A 21,124-nucleotide genomic window follows, 5' to 3' on the forward strand; every position below is an offset into this window, starting at 1 on the left:
TTACGTTTAAGAGATAATGTAATGCGTTTACCTAAGAAAAAAATACTCTTTCCGTCGGTGTGAATTACGTCCACCAATCGAGCGTCTGAGGGATCCAGGCGAAGGTGGTTCGGCATCCCTTGAAAATACGGTTCCGCGGGGTCCAAACCGGTAATGCGTCCGATATTGCCACCCAATTTTTCACCCGCGTAACCAGCCGTGTGGGCACCGAGGCTGTGTCCAATCAAGTGCACATCATCTGGATTCATGCCGTAGTTTGTCTGACATTCCATAAGAATAAGAACAAAGAAATTACACTTATTGTTAATTAAAATTTAGGATAGAAATCATTTTTTCTCTTTATATTATTATCACGAATTTTTGCAAATAACATCGATTTATTAATATCATATAAAAAAAGAAAGGAAAAAAACATCTTACATGTTTTTTAAATATTACTTGATATTTTCTTGATATTTAATTTAATAGTTGTTGAAATATATTGCGTTATCTAAAAAGAAATATGTAAATATTTAGCTGAAAACGCGCGTATTTCTTACTTGCAAGTGCTTAATGAGATGAGCCAATTCGAGTCCAACCAATCTCGTATTTGCCGTCGCTTGGGTGTACAAAGGTAAACTCCCACCTGCCCAATCGACCACGATAACGTTGTAATCGCCATGCACTAACAACTCGCTTCTCATCTCCTGCGGGTAATGTATATTTAGAAAATAATTGCAGGTATAATTTTCGCAAATTGCTTAAGAGTTATCTAGGCTGTCGGACATAACTATGTCATTAGGTCGCATAAATTTATTCGCAACAGTAACGCAATGTATATATGATAAAAAATGCGTTTCTTTAGCAGTCTCATTGATGATTCATTCAATGATGTAATGTTAAATCGAAGATAATATAAGATTAATATTGTACGAGATATTTAATTGCAGCACGTGATGCAAGATTTCGATAAATCCAGGATAAATGAATATGTATAAGCCGACCGAGATATGCGTAAATAAAATACGTATATAAATAAAACTTACTTTGACCCAATTGCTGAGTGGCGTGTCTATAAAACCGTGTATAATGAATTTCGTTTTTCGTTTAGAATTGAAGTTGGAATTTTCGATGGACTTATCCTTCGCTACTTTTAATATTTGACCCTGAAAAAATCGAACCGGGTTATTGAGCCTTTCGTAATTCGATAGCCTATTAAAAAGAATCAATCAATCAAGGTATTCAAGACGCTTATTTAAAACATAAGTTTGATTTCGAAATAACACGTACATAAGTTTTTATTAATCTACTGCTAAAAATAATTTACTAATAACAGGAATTATTCTTAATTTTTCAGATGCATATATTATTAAAGAAATATAATATTAATAAGAATTTCTTTTTTTCTACGAAATCGTGAATTTTTGAAATTATATTTGCGAGCTAGTTTGTTGCCGCATCTATTAATTATATAAAGTTTTTATTGTATTTCTAAAAGTATTTCTTTTAATTTCACGATTCAGCGATTTATGCGAGAATCAAGTATGAATACGTTATGTGACAAAAGTGTGTGTGTTTTCACTCTATCGCTGATATCGTATTTGATACCTATCTTACAGCGGGCTTCCTTCTAGAATATCCATTAAATTACAAATCAGAGATCTTATCTTTTACGGATATGTATACAAGAAATAACGAAGTGCGCGCGCGCTCGCGGAGCGCCATGTGTTGGCCAGCTGCATAATTTTGTTTAATTAATCGAGCTAATTAAGATACCTCCACAGGGATTGAGTACCCTATGGCTCGCTGATCACTCGCGATCGAACGGATATGATAAGAGCCGAATATTTGTTTCTCTTTCTTTTTCAGAAAGGAAAGAGTTTTTCAGTTTCTATGCACGTTTCTGTCCAATTATTCCCGCAAGATGAAATCGGACAGGCCGCTAATGCAATATATAGATGTGTATAAGCTATTACGTGCGCGGAAATATTTACGCGTATCGGATATTTTTTTCGAGAAATCCGTAGTAGTAGAATTTCAATCTATCTCCTCGCCCAGGTTTCACTTCTGTTGCATTGCAGAATCACACCCGATGCAACGTATTGACTGGCTTTCGATATTTACGTCACGCTTTTACCCCAAATATTCCCTTCACTTACGTCCAAGGGATTATTATTTGTATAGAGGATGAATCTGGTGTTGATGACGTCCCGCGGCAATGGGAAAACGTTGAGGGGCCGGTGAATAAGATGGTACCAGCTCCTAGTGATGTTCAGACAGCCCAGCTCTTCGTAGCAGCGCGTCTCGTTCTCGACTAGAAAAAACATACCATCCCTTCAATGACGCGTTGAATTTGTTAAGTACTCGATATTCATTCGAATCCTGCTGTCTATCTTACGATTATTCTTTTTTAGACAAGTCTTAGAGAAATAAATGAACATAAACATATATAAATATAAGAGCGTTAAAAAAGGGAAAGAAAACAAAATATACTTGTAGCATTATCTCGTTAGAACTCTGTTGCGCTACGATTGAATTTTCTACAATCAATTGATAATTACAAGGCAGCCAAGGTATATTGACTTCGATCCGATCGCTGCGCGCCCACTGCCAAGGGTCCAGGATTCCGGCGGAGCAGATAACAGGAGTGAATGCGACGAGGAGCAGGACCAGTGCTCCTTTACCGTTGCCGCCGACTCCTCGTCCGTTCATACCGCTCCTCCTCATCCTACGAAGAAACATGGATGGGTTCATTATCATTGATATTCACTATGAAAACGACGACGTAAACTCACATACTGGCACTTCAGTCACGTCGTTGATTCTTTTATATTTTCTTTTCTTCTATCACGTCGGATGTAATATTTCCTTTCAAAATAAAAAAATTGTTATGAAGATGAATAGAAATTAAAACATTGAAGATTCTTGTATATGAATTGGAAATATTGCAGGCTCGCTAAATATGACGAAATCATGGAAATAAAATAGGTATCGATGATTTGTCGAGCCTATGTTCAATGTTACCAGACGTACAACTATAGTCGTATTTATACGACTATTTCATATTTTTTCTCGGATACGACCCGAAAGGATGTCGTACGCTGTTTTATACTACTATTCAACGATGTACGACTATTTATACTACTATTAGCGCTTAATAGCAATTTTCGATAGGATCCTATTACTCATGTGCGAGATGTGACGTGCGACAAGAGATCATGCGATATCCGATCAACTTTTTGTTTTTATGGAAAGTGATAAGTTGATTGACTATCTTGTGCGCATGCGTTTCCGCGTCTTTTCTATGCGAATGGTAATGAATTTCAGAACGTAGTAAAGTAATCCGAGTTCATCAAGTTCGCAATACGTGCAATTGCAAATAATCCCATTATGCGATATATGTAATATATTAAATAGGGATTCCTAAAAAAAAGAAAATGTTTATGTTAATTATGTTTAATTAATAATTTTTGTTTTGTTTATTTTTTAAATATATATGCAAATAATTAACTATAATGTAATAAAATAATGTAATAAAATAATGTAATAAATTTTTAAAATTTAATTGTGTTTTTACCTAAATTTTATTATAACAACGTATATTATTTTAAAAATTATTTATCTATAAATTAACAAGTAATTTTCACATATTAAATTAAAATATTTACTAGTATATACATGTATAAAAGATATTTCTTTTTAATTTCTATAATATATAAATATATTTTAGTTTTTTATTTAATTTCAATAAATGTTACATATATTCCATTATTTATGATTATACTTTTATTAATACAATAATTATCGAATTAAAATAAAAAAAAACATTATACTATGAAAATAATTTATTATCAAAATTCAACTAATTTTTAAATAATAAAGCATTTTTTTATTAAATTCTATTATATTTTTTGTGTTATATATGTTATAAATATTCAGAAATTGTTACATATTATTTTGTTTTGATAAATGTCATATAATAATTTAAAAGCATGCTTCTCTTAAAAAAAATTAAAAATTATATAATACGACTATTTGTACTACTATTTGTCAAACTGGTACGACAGATATACTACTATTTCTCTAAGTTGGTACTACACTTCTTCCTCCAGTATCTGGCAACACTGTCTATGTTGGATAAATGTCGTGTCGCACAGAGGGTTAAACAATCACTAAATGTTTGAAGGAGAACGACCGCCGAATCTGAAAGAGTGGAGTGCGATATTGGTGGGGGCTTTCGAACTCTCGCGAGAGGTGATGAAGGTTTCAATTATATCGTTTATAGGAAAAAAAAGAATTTGCAAGAAGGTCGGCCGTAATTCGCGCTATGATCACCTTGAAACGACGGTGTTCGGGAAAAAAAGAAATGGATCGCTTGTTGCGATTCTCTAGACCCAATAAACACATGATGGAATATTAAACATTTATTAAACGTAAAGTTAGTATAAATGTATAAGTATATCAGATAAACGTTTTAATTTTTATGGTTTTTATACAATCGTATAATATACGATAATGATATCCGTTTTTATTACGTTTGCATAAAACAATTTGTATAAAAACCATAAAAATTAAAACGTTTATCTGATATACTTATACCACATTTATACTAACTTTACGTTTAATAAATGTTTAATATTCCATCATGTGTTTATTGAGTCTAGAGACGAATCGCAAGAAGCGATCCATTTCTTTTTTTCCCGAACACCGTCGTTTCAAGGTGATCATAGCGCGAATTGCGGCCGACCTTCTTGCAAATTCTTTTTTGTTCTATAAACGATATAATTAAAACTTTCATCACCTTTCGCGAGAGTTCGAAAGCCCCCACCAATATCGCACTCCACTCTTTCAGATTCGGCGGTCGTTCTCCTTCAAACATTTAGTGATTGTTTAACCCTCTGTGCGACACGACATTTATCCAACATAGCCTATGTTGGATATATATTTGACCATATTTTGAGTTAAATATATATAATAGTAAAATGTTTATTAGTCGTATAATATTTTAGTTGTAAAATCAGGTGTGTATGTATTATTCGTGCAACAATTTATTAACGTTTTATAGACTTAGATTATACCATTTATAGAATAGAATTTTGTAAACATTTATAAATGAGATTTTTCTCATAAATTATATACGTTTTCAATAAACGTTTCTTCGATTACATAAATATACGATTTTAAGAAATAAAATAGACGCAGATACATTCTAGAAATTAAACGTTTCTTTTCGTATTCTTATATAATATGTATAAAGCCCTTTTTATTGTTTATGTATGCCAAATTTAAAATAATATATTTTAAAATTATAAAATTTATTGGGGCAATTTAATGTCAAAAAAATAGTGTATATATATATAGTACACACACACACATTTTTTTGACATTAAATATTGCCCCAATAAATTGTACAAAATTTAAAATATATTATTTTAAATTTTATTTATAATATATTATTTTAAATTTTGTATACATAAACAATAAAAAGGGCTTTATATTATCACATTTATTTTTATATATTCTAAAAGAATATTTAAATTTTTTATAGTTATTACATATATTATGAATTTGCGTTATTACATAAAAAATTTAAATCGGAGTTTATAAAAATTGATGGAATTTTTTAAAAAGCATTCTTTTCTTTTATTCTTTTTTAGTGTGAAAAGTCCTACAAGAAACACATATTATTTAAGTGTAATCTTTATTAATCTTTTTAAAATACGTATATTTTTAATATATAAAAATTTTTATTTCTTGCAGATGCTGCTAAAATGCAATTTAAGGGAAATAATTCTTCCGATCAATGCATTAAAGATGCCATACAATCGTGGCTAAAATTGGCCAAAAGTCGCCACGTGTATAATGCAAACGCAAAAAAAATTAAAGAAGAAACTAATTTTTTCTTATTATATATTTTATGTTATATATTTTTTCTTATTATAATTACTTATTATATTATAGTAAACAATAAAGTTTTGAAGTAAATTAGTCTATAATAATACTAACTTTTTTATTAATTAAATAACATATCTTCTAAAAAATAAAAGAAAATTACGATTGAAATTTGTTATTATTTTATTTTATATTTAGTGACATATATTCTTTGCACTAAATCTCATTACTTTTATTATTATTGTAGCTATACAAGGTGTCCCATTTTAACTTACACAGCACAATATTTCGGAAACTAAGATTTATCGACAAAAATGTTTCAAACAAAAGTTATAATGTTTTAAAATATCTTTTTACTGATTTTATTATTTTGATCTTGGGTAGAGTTGTCAAAGTTAGGGCAAAATTATCTTAAATTTTTAAATGGAATCATATTTTTTAAATGTAAACTGATTACCCTATCCAAGGTCAAAGTGATAAGATCAATAAATAGATATTTTTAAATCCTACAACTTTTGTTTAAAACATTTTCTTCGATGAAGCTCAATCTTCGAGATATTTTGTTGTGTAAGTTAAAATGGGACAACCTGTATAATTGTATATAATACGTTTATTTAAAAACAAAAATCATTTAAAAGTATAATAAAAATAACGTATTTTAAATAGTCATTGCAATACATATTTTAAATAGTAATTGCAATACATATTTTAAATAGTCATTGCAATACATATTTTAAATAGTCATTGCAATACGTATTTTAAATAGTCATTACAATACGTATTTTAAATAGTCATTGTAATACGTTTATATAGGTACTCGTAATTCGTAAAAATTATGTATTCATAAAACGTAGTTTATTAGTTTATCAAATACGATTTTAATTGGTTTAAGAATAGCATTAAAAAACGAATAAATATAGTTTATGACGTATATCAGTCGGACATCACAACTAAAATTATACGCAATTGATATACGTTAAATCTATCACATTTAGACCTCCCGTAAATACTTGATTTAAACGTATAATATACCATCATGTGTTTATTGGGGAATGACACAGTTTCGCACGAATAGTTTTATCTTTTTAACTTTTATACTTAAAGTTGGGAAAGTATCAAAATTATATTTAATTATATTTAATATACAATTTAATACACAATTATATAATTATTATTATTATATTATAATTATAATTATTACAATTATAATTATTTAATATACAATTATAATTTTTTAATATACAATTATATTTAAGTTATAATATCAATTATATTATAGTTAAGATTAAATAATTGATATAAATACATTTAATTAAAGTCTTTTGAAATGATTATTAATTTAAGAAAAGCTAATCGGAAATCGTTCGACGATTGATGTAAGCGAAATCAATCGAATGCTGTTTGATTAATAATTAATGTTGATCGAATTTTTTTCAATCAAAATTAATTCGATTGAAAGAAGCGAATTCAATTAAAAGTCATTCAACATGGACGATTGAACAAAACAAATTTAATCAAAAACCGTTCGATTGATAATTGATTAGTGAGTTAAAAATTCAATTTAAAAAAAATAATAACTTTAATACTATTAAATATTATTATTATTCAAATAACTTTTAAATAGTATTTAATTATTATTATATATTATAATAAAAAAATAATAAGTAAATAATAATAATAATATTTAAAAATAATTTCAAGAAATCTGATGAAATCTTATTGAGAATAGATTAAATTTAATGGTATAAAATGATTACAGATAACACGAATTTCCCTCTCCCTATTTCCCTTTATATAATAAGTTGTAACAATGCCAGGTGCAAGATAAATCGACATCGATAATATTTCTTGCCGGATGAGAGAATCTTTACCTATTCAAATCATCGTTACCATAATTGCCCGATACGTATGTACATACGCACTATTTGCACCGCGTGTGGCCAGCATGTAATGATACGTTGGTGGTCGCGACAATAGAATGAGGAACAGGAAGACAAAGCTCCGTTGAACATCTTGATTACGTAATCGGTGTTTGTAAGAGTCTTGACGTCGTCATTTTTTTATTTTTCGCAGGAAAATATTGTTAATTGCATTATGCGATATAATTAATGCCAACGTTTCACGAAGTTTTCCATTGTAAGATTCTTGATTTCGAACATCGAGAAAATATTTTCTCGCTGTTCCAGTCTCTCAGCCTTCGTTATCTTACGCAATGACGAGGAGCAGCGAGACGTTATGTCATCATGCATGAATATCGCGCCTCATCGAACCTAGATTATGTCACGCGTGTGTCGCACTTATGTGAGTTCATGAGTGCAGGGACATCTGCGGCTGCGAATATTCTCGAATGTGATGTTATCACGCTAAAAAAGTTGTCATTGATAGTCGCGCTTTCACCTGGCCGCTTGTTCGTTCGTGACGGGAAACGTGAACATGTGATTCGTTCGAACATGTGATGCTTCGTCGAACATGTGATGCTTCAATCGATCGGTTTAAGTGCATTCTCTGATGAACGACTGGGTTTTCTCGAGTAGTTTGGAAATTTTTTAATCAGTGCTAATGCAGGGAAGCTAATTCTTATTCCGCAAAGCGAGAAATTGCTGTCATAAAGGTGACTGATTGATGTATTTTCGCGAAATACTCTGAAACTCGTACGAATATTTTTGGTTTGACAGTTCAAATCTTTTGACATGACTTTTTACACACACAAAGATATATTATCTCAGACTTAGGCATTCGTGAAAAATTCGATAAGCGATTAAAATACGAGTTTAATCATTTTTTTGCTCGTGATAAATGATTCGAGTTTAATCATTTTCGAACAAGATTGGACGAAATATGCCTCGAAAACGAGCGGAAGAATAAGTTGAGACTTGTTGCGGGACGAATATGGGCAGTAGCCCCATGGAATGTCGCGCGTGATATCTTCTGCATTCCAGCAGCGAGCAGCTGCATACCAGCTGCATATCCAAGCTTTTCTCGTGATCGATAGGCTGTTCAATGAGTCACATGTAACGAACGCATTCGCCGGAACGGTTCATTATCCATTTTCGCATTTGATTGCGTGGATTCCGAATCGTCGTGTATCATTTTCGAGTTTTGCGCCGAAGACAAGAGCCGCCTGATCAAGCGCTTTCTGTTTTTGTGCTCTACCACTTTCTCCTAATGAATTTCTGTAATGAATATTCTAGAGGCAGAATCTTTCAAATGTTCGCTATGCTTGCAATTATTTGCAATCTTTTATATCGAGCGGTTTGATTGACGTCGATTGTTGGAATTTGTGAGAATCGCAATGTTAATTCTTTTGTCCGGTTATTTTTCTGAGTGTTTCCCTACCATTTTCTCGGCATTTTATTCATTCGTTTATATTTTCAATTTAAATAAATTTAATATATAAATATATCTTATAAATGTGTTCATTATAATGAACACATTTCAAATGCACAGATTATTTAAAGTAATCATTTGCATAGTTTTGTTTAAATAAAACATTTTTGGCAAATTTATTTTCTATAAAGCTAGACTATACAAATTTTACGTTACATTTATGCATATTTAATAAATATTTCCTATTTCAAAAACACTATTTTTTGCCTATTTTTGCAACATAGAAATCAAAATAACAATCGATAACCGCGATATCGATGCCTTTCGATGAAGCGAGTCTGCTCTTGGTTCGAAGATTGCAAGCGAATAATGTTTTTGCATTTTTATTGCTCTCGGAAGCATCACGAGATGGACCGAAAGGGAACCGGTTTTTCTCTCTTTCCGCCGGTTGGACCCCGCATTTCACCCGGGTTGTGCGTTGTATACTTCGGGAATTAAATAATTATTATTTCGAAAGCGAGAGTAATCGCGCGGTGTAACCGCGGCGCCAAGTCTGCGTCGAGGAAAGGGACGCGCAACATCGGCCTCCGTGTAATTGTGGCCCAGATTCGGCGTCCTTCCCTGCGGCAATGCTGTACCACTTCCTGTATATCCCTCTCGCGCTCTCTCTTTCTCTCTTCGCCTCTTTCTCTGCCATTTGTCCGCAACGCGAAGCATTCAGGAACGTAACCCGTCCTTTTACTTATCTCCAGGCTGGATCTTGGGTCGATTCGCGTAAACAAGTTATATCTTACGTTAAATTGCGTCTTCCTTGAAGAGATCTTAAAATGCCTGAATGCTAATTCACACGAAAACAATTAGCATGATTTAATAAAACGAGCGCAAGTCGAGCGTGCGATTTTTTATACGCAAACTCTTGCGAAAATTATCATCTCTGTTTCATCTTTTTTTCTTTTAAATCGGTGCCATTGTTGTGTAGTTTGCTCTCTTATGAGAGCAGACACGAGTCGTTACACCGCGCTTTGTTGTGACTAATTCTACAGGAAATATGTACCGTACGTTCTATTGTCTCGCGGAAACAGTATTTTTCAGTACTCTTTGTTACCGAGCATCTTTTTTTGTGGCTTGCACCGGCATCAACTCTGTGCAAATTCATTAATTTTAATTCGTCCAGATTGTATGAGAAAGCACGATATGCGAAATCTCTCTGAAAGGGTCGATCACGTTGAAATGTTTTATTGAAATTCCAATTAAAAGAAATGCATCATTTCGTATCATATATTTGAAAGCAATTTTTCCAAAAGAATAAAGAGAGAATATATTTCTTGTATCGTGAGTTTAATATCCCCATACAATGAAATTATTAATACATAATTTAATTGTTTATTTCAAATCTCTAAGAAAGAAATATATATGAAATATTTATTTTTCTGACTCGCAAAATCAATTAGATATCTCAAATAAAATTTTAATTAATAAATGAATTATTTTATTTCAGATTAATCATCATTTGTAATCTAATGGAAAAAATATTTCATACATGTATAAACCCTTTTAATTTTCATTTCAAATAATACAACATTTCGTTTTTAATTTTCATTTCAAATATTACGTTTCATTTTGATATACGTTCATTATTAACTGATTAACTTTTTCATAATTTAGCATCTTGCATAATTTAAATGAATTTAAATGAGTATTTTAAATTTCAAAAAATGTTGAGAGATTGAATACCATAAGAGAAAAGTACACAGTGAGACACGCTACTTAATAAACAGTTACTTTTAGCTCAATCAACATTGATTACTCATCGATTAAATATTCTAATGAAGAAAGATAACTATGCCGCAACTCGTTTACGTCCCCAGGAGTCCTAATGAATAATTCACAGGACAACAACTCTTTTGAATTCCGGTCAACTAAATATCGCGATAATGACGACGATTCGCCGAAGGTCGTTTCTGACACCCGGACGAAAGTATCGCCGGACGAAATCGCGAGATACTACAAGCAACGTCGGCGTCATCGTCATGACCTAATACAATCCCCGAGACGCGAGAAAGACAGGAGAAATTCTTCTTCCGATCTTTTGCTTACGCGCGACGTAATCGCACCTTTCTCTCTCGCACGACTTCGGTCACTCTTGTTTTCATGCGTTGCGCAACACACGCCACAAATTTACGCGAGGCCCGCCATAAATTTCACCGTCTTTCTCGACTCGGGTCTGAGCGCCAGCAGCATCGTTGCGACGACAATTCAAAGGACAATTTCCATCCGTGTCGCGCCGTCATGTCCGATGTAATTCGAGATATCGCGTAATTCGACGAACGAAATACTCGTTGCCCGTTAGCGATTAATGATACGAGGATCTTCCTTTGTAAGAGAAGCTCGCAATTACATATACGCGGTATGTAATAAAAATTTCATGTAACTTTAAAAACGGCTCTCTCTCTCCCCCCAAATGAAATCGCGGAAGTCAGTTTAGGCAACGCTAACACACACGAAACGTTACGTATTTCGACAGTTGCAATTGTTAATCGCAATAAATATAATAATATATAAAAATATAAATACATAACAATATAAAATATAAAAAATATAAACAATATAAAATATAAAAAATAAAAATATAATAATTATCTTTATTTATTTTCTAAAAGAATAATGAATCATTCTTGTAGTTGTATGGATTTTTTTATTATATGGCGTAATTATGAGAGAGTCACGCATAATCGCGTCCTTGTGTGCGTGTGTTTGTTTGATGCATACGCGGTCGAAAACCGCAACTTTGCGTGCATATGCGACCGCTGCTGTAAAAGGGAAGACGCTCATTCGCGTCCGGTGGAAATTGAGTTTTACGCGCGCATGAATTTCACTACGGACGTATATCTTTTGGCGATGATGCCGCAATCACTATCCGCATCTCGTTCGTCCTTAACGATAAATCAAAAAGACTTTGCGACGTATCAAGGAGATGTTTTTATGACTTAAAACGCGTCGACACGCGTACACGGAAGTATAATTTAAAAAAATCTTGTCACACGCGCGCACGTGCTAAGATAAGAATAACGGTGATTGTCGATTAACTGATTAGTATTTTAATGTTTCGCATAAAAAGAATCCATTCTTTAATCTTTTGTACGAAATGATTTACTAATTATATCCCCCTCTCCATTTGAATATATATTTGAATATTATTTTAAATAATAGGTAAAAATTAAAATTTGAAGATAGTTAGGTATAGTAGCAATAATTTCGTTATGGATGAAAACATGAAAGTAAACAAATTTGAAAGTAAAAAATATAATATTAACTTTTGAAAAAGTACTCCAGACATGAAAACTGTTATCATTATATGATATGCATAAAACCCTCTAGCTTCAATTTTTTTCCTATTATTTAAAATAACAGAAATATTAGATAGACAAGTTAGTGGATCATCTTGTACATATCAAAAGAATGGAGAGATTAAGTAAAACTTGAGAAAAAATAAATCTCTTCAAAGTAAACTGTTCTCTTCTTATATGTTAAAAGAAATCTGGATACTTGTTTTGCATAATGTTGAGTAATATTTTTTCGAAAAAGTGCATCTTTCTCTCTAAAATAAAATGAAAATACTATCATATGGATAGATTAAAACTAAATTTTAGCATAAAGTTCTACATAAAAATACACCACACAATTTTCATAGAATCATTTTTAAAATTTTCTACAAAACACATTGCATCCAGTTTTATTACATCGTCATTGTCTGACCATAGTTGTCACTGTTTATGAGGTGTCAACTTTCACAGTGTTATTTAAAAAATGTTGAAATCTTCCAGATGTTGAAATATGCTTCTAAATTATTTTTATTCAGTTCGTGGTTTACTATTATTTTGGCGAAATTAATTGTGTCGCTTTTTCGTAACGACTTGTGCTTAATTGCCATAGCTTAATTAAATGCTTCTTCTCGTGTCGCACTGAAAAACCTGCAAATAGCATATGAAAAGAGGATAAATACCCGCACAGTATTTAGCCTCTTTTCATATTCTTATTCGAAAGCCGCGAAAGCGTTGTGTTATCATATAATATGATATAAAAGTGAGATGATGCGAAAATCTCTGATGCTCGTCGCGAATTCGTTTAATCCGGAATATAAAATTTTTTTTCTTTCATCACGCACAACGAAACGCATAATAGTTTATTGTCGTAGACAAAATGACACAAAAATATCTTGTCTAGATATTAAATTCGATTTATTCATATAACATATGTGTTTAAGGTAATTTTCATTCAAGACATACACCTGTGTATAATTACTTCATAGAGAGTTATTAATTATCTCCTTTTACTTGCGATATCTAAAGAAGGCGGAAACTGCTGGTAAAGCTTCTAATAAAATATACTAGGATTAAATATATTAGAAAATAAATCGATAACATATTTTATTATTTTTTATCAACAGAAACATATCGCGATTTTATTATTCAATGAAAAATATAATTTTTACTTATATAATTTACATGTTACATTTAAATAATTAATATTTACTTATATATTTTTATACAGAATATTTAAATAAACAAAACGCTTATCTATATTTATTATAAATAACTTTTTTATTTCTGAAAAATCCTTCCGAAAGTCATCTCCTCCTCTTCCCCTCTCTTTCCCTTTCCTCTCATTATTTTCTCTCGTCTTTCACGCGTGTGCGTGCACGCTCACCGCCACGATTGATAGCTTTCCACACAACGATCGGCCTTTACACTGACCTACATACCTAGCATAACAGTACTCAACGGAATCACACTTGCGTCCACGCGTACCCTCGTCGGAACCGGCTGCAATCGCGTGTATTCACGCGATTATATGCATTATGCCGGCCCCTGCCCAATGAGTGTTTACGCGACTTGGCTTGGCGTCGCTTCGCGAAGGTAATTCGCAACGGATGGCACTTTGCGGTGAAGTTCCGTTGCACAAACACTGAAATAAAATAACGTTCGAGGTAGCAACATTATAGCGGTAACGGTATGTTGCGAGAAAACCTCTCACGGAGAAATTCCGCCCGACGTAACACCGTGTTTAACACATCAAGATACACGCCGCACCTTGCAACGTTATACCATGCGTGTTACACGGAGACTTTGCGACGAGTAAATCTCGTTTCTAAATTATTGAATAATAGATAATATATAATGATGAGAAAGAACCACACCACACGCATTCTCATTTGAATAATATTACATAATAAAAAAGCCCCTTGACGTTCTTTAGATATAAGTATATTCAATGTGAAGATATTTGCATTTTCGATGTTATTTTTAATGACATATCTGAGGAAAAGTTTCAAGCTATCTAATTAAATCACGAGAAATTAAAGTTGTTTGGATTCTGTCAAGTTTCCGACAATATTAAGTCGAATCGTGCAAGTTTCACGCCAAGAATTCGTTCCCGTTATATCGCTCTAATTAGATAATCGTCGTGTTTCCTAGTTACAAGCACGAGAAAAGTTGACGTTTTGCTTCGCGTGATTTATTTGGATCAAAGTCTGCGGAAAAAAGGTTTTTTTTCTCTTACAATCAGATCTAGTATATTTAAAAGTGCATATTTCTTCGCAAAAGATAATTAAAAAAAAATCAATTATGCGAAGAAAAATATAAATTTAATCATTTATTTTTGAAATTTAGATAGATCTGCGATATGAAATTTCAATTTTATAAAAATCCATACTTTTATATATAAGTTCGACAATCTACTTACTTTTTTTAAAAAAAGTTAAATTACAAAGATAAAATATATAATATATACTGATTTAATGAATTTTCGAGGCACATTCTCATAAATGTGAATTAAAATTAGAAATAAATCTTTCGCTTTTGACGTGAAATTTTCTCCGGTATAATTGCAATTATAGGCACGTCGTAGTTTATTCGTCGTAAACCATTTTTCCCATCATACTAATTACTTTCTAATTCAAGAGGTCATCGCGATTTCCTCCTCACGTCTCTCAATTTCATCGATAAATCACCGCGCTGCGATCGTTCCATCACAATTTCACCATGATACATGGCGGAAATTCAATGTCGTGACATTCATGTATGGCACTTGGACGATAGAATTGTCGGAATTGAGCAATCGTTTTATTTTCCTAGTTTGCGGTTTCAACATCTGCGGTTTAGCAGAAGCATATGACTTTTATAAAACGCCCAGTATAATAGCTAATTCCTTCAACGTTTAAGGTAATTTTCTCAATAATTAGTGATATGAGGTGCGCCGTTTTATTAACTGCATAATATTCTATCATATATTATTATCAGCCATGGGCATATTTCAAGTATAAGTATTAAAAATAATTATTTAAATAGTGCGTTTATAACTAAAATGCTTTTTTCAAAATATTTTTATCTTATCTCTGTGTGTGTGTGTGTGTGTGTGTGTATGTGTGTGTGTGTGTGTGTGTGTGTGTGTGCTTCTCCCAATATTTTTATTTAATCAATAAAAATTCTGAAATAATATAAAATTTTGAAATTCATATTAATTATTACAATTATCATTTGTTATATTTCAAATATTACTTATTTTAAATAGGGCAAAATGACAAAATCGATACGTGAAATTAATGTCTATTTTTTAATCCTGTTCTAAGAAACTATTTGATATGGTTTAATAAGACACGAACAAAAACTACATATGAAAGAAGAAATATAAGCTATAAATTCGTGAAAATATTCAAATATCTTACTGTTCATATATAATGGAAGATATTTAATATAAAAGTAAATTATTTATTTAACTTAATCTATTTATGATTTAATAAAAGTAGAGAATTAATGTAAAAATTTTTATTTTTTACTTCGAATACTACTTTGCTCACCTCTGACTACTACTACTCGTGCGAGTATTACGCTTTAAAGACGATAACAGGATAATCTATGCGGAAGTGCGGCAAATTATCTTATTACTCCGTTAGTTTGCAATTAGCGCGAAATCGACATCGTTTACCGTATAAACGATAGAAATGACGGGATTACTTATCCAGTTCTTGAATGAAAGAATGATGATGTATCTTACTGACGCGATATGCGCCTCTAATTGCGACAGGCGCGCGCAACAATTCCGCTCTAAGAGATCCGTGGCCGGATGCGGAAGCGAAAGATGCGCCTGTCTACAACGGGGGAATGCAGATGCACCGATGCACAGGCGATGCGATCGCGAAAGTTGCAGCGTCGACCCGCCGTCGAGTTTCTACGTAATGATTCGCGCGCGCCATGTGCTCGTTTTGCGCGCGTGATTTTTTCCTCGCTCGTTTCTCCATCTCACATATGTATAGATACGACAACGATTGAGATGCGTCGCCTCCCCCTCGACAGGGACGATTATTTTGATTTTGCATTTCAATGTCGCGAGATTCAACGTAAACGGGAAAGAGTGAGACGAAATAATACGTGTGGACGGAGAAAGAGAGACACGTAGGTCTTCGTGAGAAGCAAATAACCGGTTGTTAAGATGATTAGACGAGGAACCAGTGTGATGAGAGAACAAGGAAGGTAACGTGAAATCGGCGTAGCGTGAAAGGAGACAGCGAGAGGAAATGCATTTCACACTCTGATTCCTACAGTCCGCGTGTACACACACACATTTCAATTTATATTAATTTACTTAATAAAACTTTTTCAGTTTAAAAGAGTACATATACGTATATTTTTGATGAAATCTACTCTACGATTTTTGTCTGAAAAATTTTCGCAATTTCTCCCCGAAAGAGATTCGAAAATTTCGATTCGGAAAATTTCCTTTTACAAAGAGAACGTTCGATCGGATTGTCCGCGTGCCAGTTCCTTTTCCGGTTGAACTTTTCCGCTACAAGTGATAATTTTTAACATCACACACCATATACACGTATACGTGCGTTTCCCGAGTGCCAAGTCGTTAATATGCCGTATACCGGTATCACCGTTTTCACGATTTTCGAGCTGTAAACACTTTTGCGCGATTTCACGGGAAGATCACGTTTTCTTGCGGAACGATCGCGAAAAAAGACTGCGTGCATATGTATGTACGCATTCTCGTTTGTTGCGTAAGGATGTATGTTTCGCTTCGCTAACGCCCTTTGTGATGACGCGACGACGAGATAACGTACTTCGACTTACAGGAAGATCCGTCGTTTACAACATTCGCGGCTACACTGTGTTATGCAACGACGAAGTGCGTATGATGCATCTGTCTTTTTATTTACAGCATCACTCGCACAGTCTCTCTTGATGAGATTCATATCCGCGTAATAAAGATGCGTATATTTTGAAATTTTATACGCGTCTTTATATAAAAAAGAAAATTATTATTAAAGTAGAGGCGAATTAATCTCTTGTTCTGAATTTGCCAAGTATTGCGGCATTCAATTTCGAGTGATATGATGAAATTAAATACCTACGATTCATAGTCATAATAAATTTAAATTAAATTTAAAAGCAGAAAAGATGGAGAAATAAGGAATTATAATAATGATAATAATGATAATAATTTACATAATAATTTTGTCGTTGCTTCTTTTTAAACTATTTAAAATAAAATTATCCTAATATATGAAAAAAAAATAATAAACAAATACTTTATTATACATTTTTTTCTTAAGTTTATTTTAAACTTATTTTATGTTTCGCAATAAAATTCAAAATAAAAATCCATTCATAATTTTATATGTCACATATTTTAATATGTATGTATACCTTGATACAATTTGATAAAATACGTGCATTTTAATTTTTTCTATATCATACGATATAAAACTATAAATACATTATTGTCGTGAATTATAGATCTCTCATTTAAAATGGATTAAATTATCTTAAATTCTTAAATTCTTAATATTTGACGTCCAATAAAAAATATGGTTTCTAATTGTCCTCTCAGGAAATATAAAACTACTGACGTATTTCAATCGAATGCGGAAAACCACTGAATATTATGAATTGCAAATAGCAATAATCAAACAGCTGACTAAATTATAGTCTTCTATGCGACGAGACAGCAAGGTCGACTCCATAAAGGATATTTCTATCTAACGAGGAAATAACGCTCGCAGAATGAGAGGCCGCGATCATTTTCTCAGATAACGGTGAAGATAATCTCCCTAAATGATCGGGAGTCTCATGCAACGCTCTCCTCAGCGAATGCACCGAAGCGTGCATCTCGCGTCTGCATTCTTCGCCATCGACTTCCTTCTTCGTGCCGTTCCTCGCTATTTTTTTCAACAAACTTCCTTCTCTTTTCTGAAAATACTATCCTGCGTTGCGAATCGAAAGTGCATGCAACGTCGAAATCATAAACATGAATTATTACAAGGTGATAAAAATGCACCTGGCCTCTTCTCAAAGAATTCTTAAACAACGTCGTAGATATTTTCGTTTAAACAATATTTAATATCGTTAAAATATCGTTAAAATATACGAGATTTTTTTTCAGATTCTCTCTTTCTAGAACTTTCATCGCGGAGCTAACGATGAAAGCGACGAGAGTGGATCAATCTCAGCGAGCGTGCTCTTCCAAACGCGGAGGTGCAGCGAAACGTTTAACAATAATTAACGTTGAACGATAATTAAATGATACATCGCACAGGCCGCAATTATTACTCAAGCGCAGAAAACAGGCGATAAAGACGGCATATTTTTGCGATTAAAGACAGCTAATTGATCGATATACGCAGATTCGGCGATCGGCAATCGGGAATTTTCGATTGGTAATCGCCATCGTCAATTTATAACTCGAACTCGGTTAGATCGGCTCGGTAAAGCGATGGCAAACCCACATAGCGCACGCCTACGTAGGCTACGCGGCTTGTCTCCGGAGAAAGTTGGCGCGTCTATAACTCGTCTGTCTATATAGCCGCCTGTTTTCTTTTCCCCCACCTCGCGCATATTTCCGAAATCCGCGAATGTCTCGACAAGAATGCTCGGTCCTCGCAATTCGCGATATTTATTTCGTAAAGTTGCTACCTCGAGATACTTTTCCGGATCAATTCGCGCAATAAGAAGATATAATAATATTAATCGAAGATATAATAATATGAATTTCGAAATTAAAAAATGAGTTATCAAATCCTTGTCTAGAAAACAAAGATTGTTTTAGTTTTATTTTACGTATAAAAAATACGAATAAAAGAGAGGTGTCGAAAGAAGGGAAATTTTGGGCATCGAGGGCACGCAATCGGCGATGATTGTAACGTCACTTGAAAAGCGAATCGATTGAACGTGATGTCGCGATTTCGAGCACGTGGCTTGAATCAGGAATTGTGTTGCGAGTGGCTCGAGTCGTACAAACAGCGTTTTCTAACGTGACACGAGCAATTAAATGCCAAAAAAAGAAACAACAAACGAGACAAATGTTGCGTCGCGCTACGAGGAATTTCAACAATTTTTCTTTCGCAAATGAGTCAGACTTTTTAACTCAACATCGCATCTCGCGTTGAATCACTCGTGTAATTTCGCAGCTATTATTTTATCAAGGTCGTAAGAGCAGTGACATAGTCTGCTTTCGCGTCGGCTGGATGCGCACAGCCAGCGGAATAAACATTCCTGTAGATTTCTAGATTACGTCAGGCAGAATATAATTTATTTTGAATAGTTTATTCTGAATATAATTTCAAAGGAATCCAATTATTTTTTTTTAATTTTAACTTTTTTTGTCGCATGAATAAACGCAGAGACCGTGACACTGAAGCTTGCAGTCTTTTTCTTTTTCTTTTTCTTTCTTGTCAAAATGTCTCATAGTTGTTAAAAAACAATTTGAATCATCTATTTTGTGCACTGTTTAATCCTACACGAGTCAAGTTTTGTTTTCATTGTATGCGTTTAGTGTATTCAATTCTATGCTCACGCGATGCATCGGATGACGCATTCGCGCGACCAACTCACATTTTCGAAGCCGCTCTCTCATGTCACGTGGCCGTCCCGCCGTCTACCGATCCATCGCAGAAATTCCCACGCAGTCCTTGATTCGTCGCGTATATCCACGTGATTCCCTCCGGGGTGCGCAAGATTCACGTACACCCTCCAGCGGATCACCCTTTCGTCTCTGCGGAGGATTCGTTCTGCGGAGGATCTATTCTGCGGAGGACCCGTTCTGCGGAGGATCTGTTCTGCGGAGGACCCGTTCTGCGGAGGATCCGTTCTGCAGAAAACGTGCGAAGCGTCGTAGCCGTTTTCGAGAACTGCACTCTCGAGAGAAAGAGACAAGGAGAGAGCCGAACCAAGAGAGGGAACGAAATGTGTCGCGGTGAGAGGCCGGCGCTCGACTGCTTCGAATGCACGTAGCGGATTCCACTTGCTCCGGAATACCTGCCCACCACTGTCGTTTTGAGTTGTCGGCTAGGAGTTATCTGGTGGGTTGATTCGGGGATACTCATGCAGGGATCCGTCGACTCTTGATCTAAGCCGATGATTGGCTCTATGCAGATACCTCAAGATCCCCATTAGTTTCGAATCTCGTTAGAGAACTTTGAGGGATTATCGAGAGATCTCAATCAGAAATAAAACCCGACGTAGATGACGAAGTAACGGAAACGTGAAATGAACGCGGAACTGGGCGTCGTAGTGACTTTGAATATATATGTTCCGATATTTTTTCTTTGTACATAACATATATTTTTCCGGCTGTTAATTTCGTTTTTTATGTATTTTTTTTAACGCACACGCTCTTTCTCTTATTTCAAGTTTTCGACCAGCGTTTAAATACGTATGTGAAAGGATCAATGAGAGGTAAACAGTTTCCCCCGTTCTGATAGCTTATTTAGAGAAAATCGATATGCTTATTTTGATTAACTGGATATTCAGATCACATAGTGAGTGAAATAACATATGCGTAAATTTTACATTAAAGAACTATATTTGTAGAAATACATTCGTGATTAAGAATAACTTTCTTAATTGAATTGCTTATGTTATAAGTT

At 33.5% G+C, this 21,124-nt stretch overlaps 1 protein-coding gene across 6 annotated transcripts in view; it reads right to left on the bottom strand.

Annotated features, from left to right (window-relative positions):
* Positions 1-21,044, bottom strand: part of LOC145973695 (pancreatic triacylglycerol lipase) — a 24,877-nt gene extending 3,833 nt beyond the window's left edge. Inside the window, exons 1-7 of one of the 6 annotated variants that reach the window (XM_083103252.1) lie at positions 20,091-21,044; positions 2,779-2,847; positions 2,541-2,707; positions 2,139-2,293; positions 1,026-1,145; positions 540-686; positions 32-260 (exon numbers count right to left, since the gene is read on the bottom strand). In XM_083103252.1, coding sequence (XP_082959378.1) covers positions 32-260; positions 540-686; positions 1,026-1,145; positions 2,139-2,293; positions 2,541-2,706 — 817 coding nt within the window. In that variant the 5' untranslated portion in view covers position 2,707; positions 2,779-2,847; positions 20,091-21,044. Of the gene's footprint in view, positions 1-31; positions 261-539; positions 687-1,025; positions 1,146-2,138; positions 2,294-2,540; positions 3,476-20,090 lie in introns of those variants that run through there. The other 5 variants (XM_083103250.1, XM_083103251.1, XM_083103247.1 and 2 more) reach the window with 5 other exon arrangements.
* Between the last annotated feature and the right edge of the window lie 80 nt (positions 21,045-21,124).

The sequence above is a fragment of the Camponotus vicinus genome, unplaced genomic scaffold (genome assembly GCF_025532165.1).
Source record: "Camponotus vicinus isolate PSW18456_S1 unplaced genomic scaffold, iyCamVici1.0 SCAF_6, whole genome shotgun sequence".
Lineage (NCBI taxonomy): Eukaryota > Metazoa > Arthropoda > Insecta > Hymenoptera > Formicidae > Camponotus > Camponotus vicinus.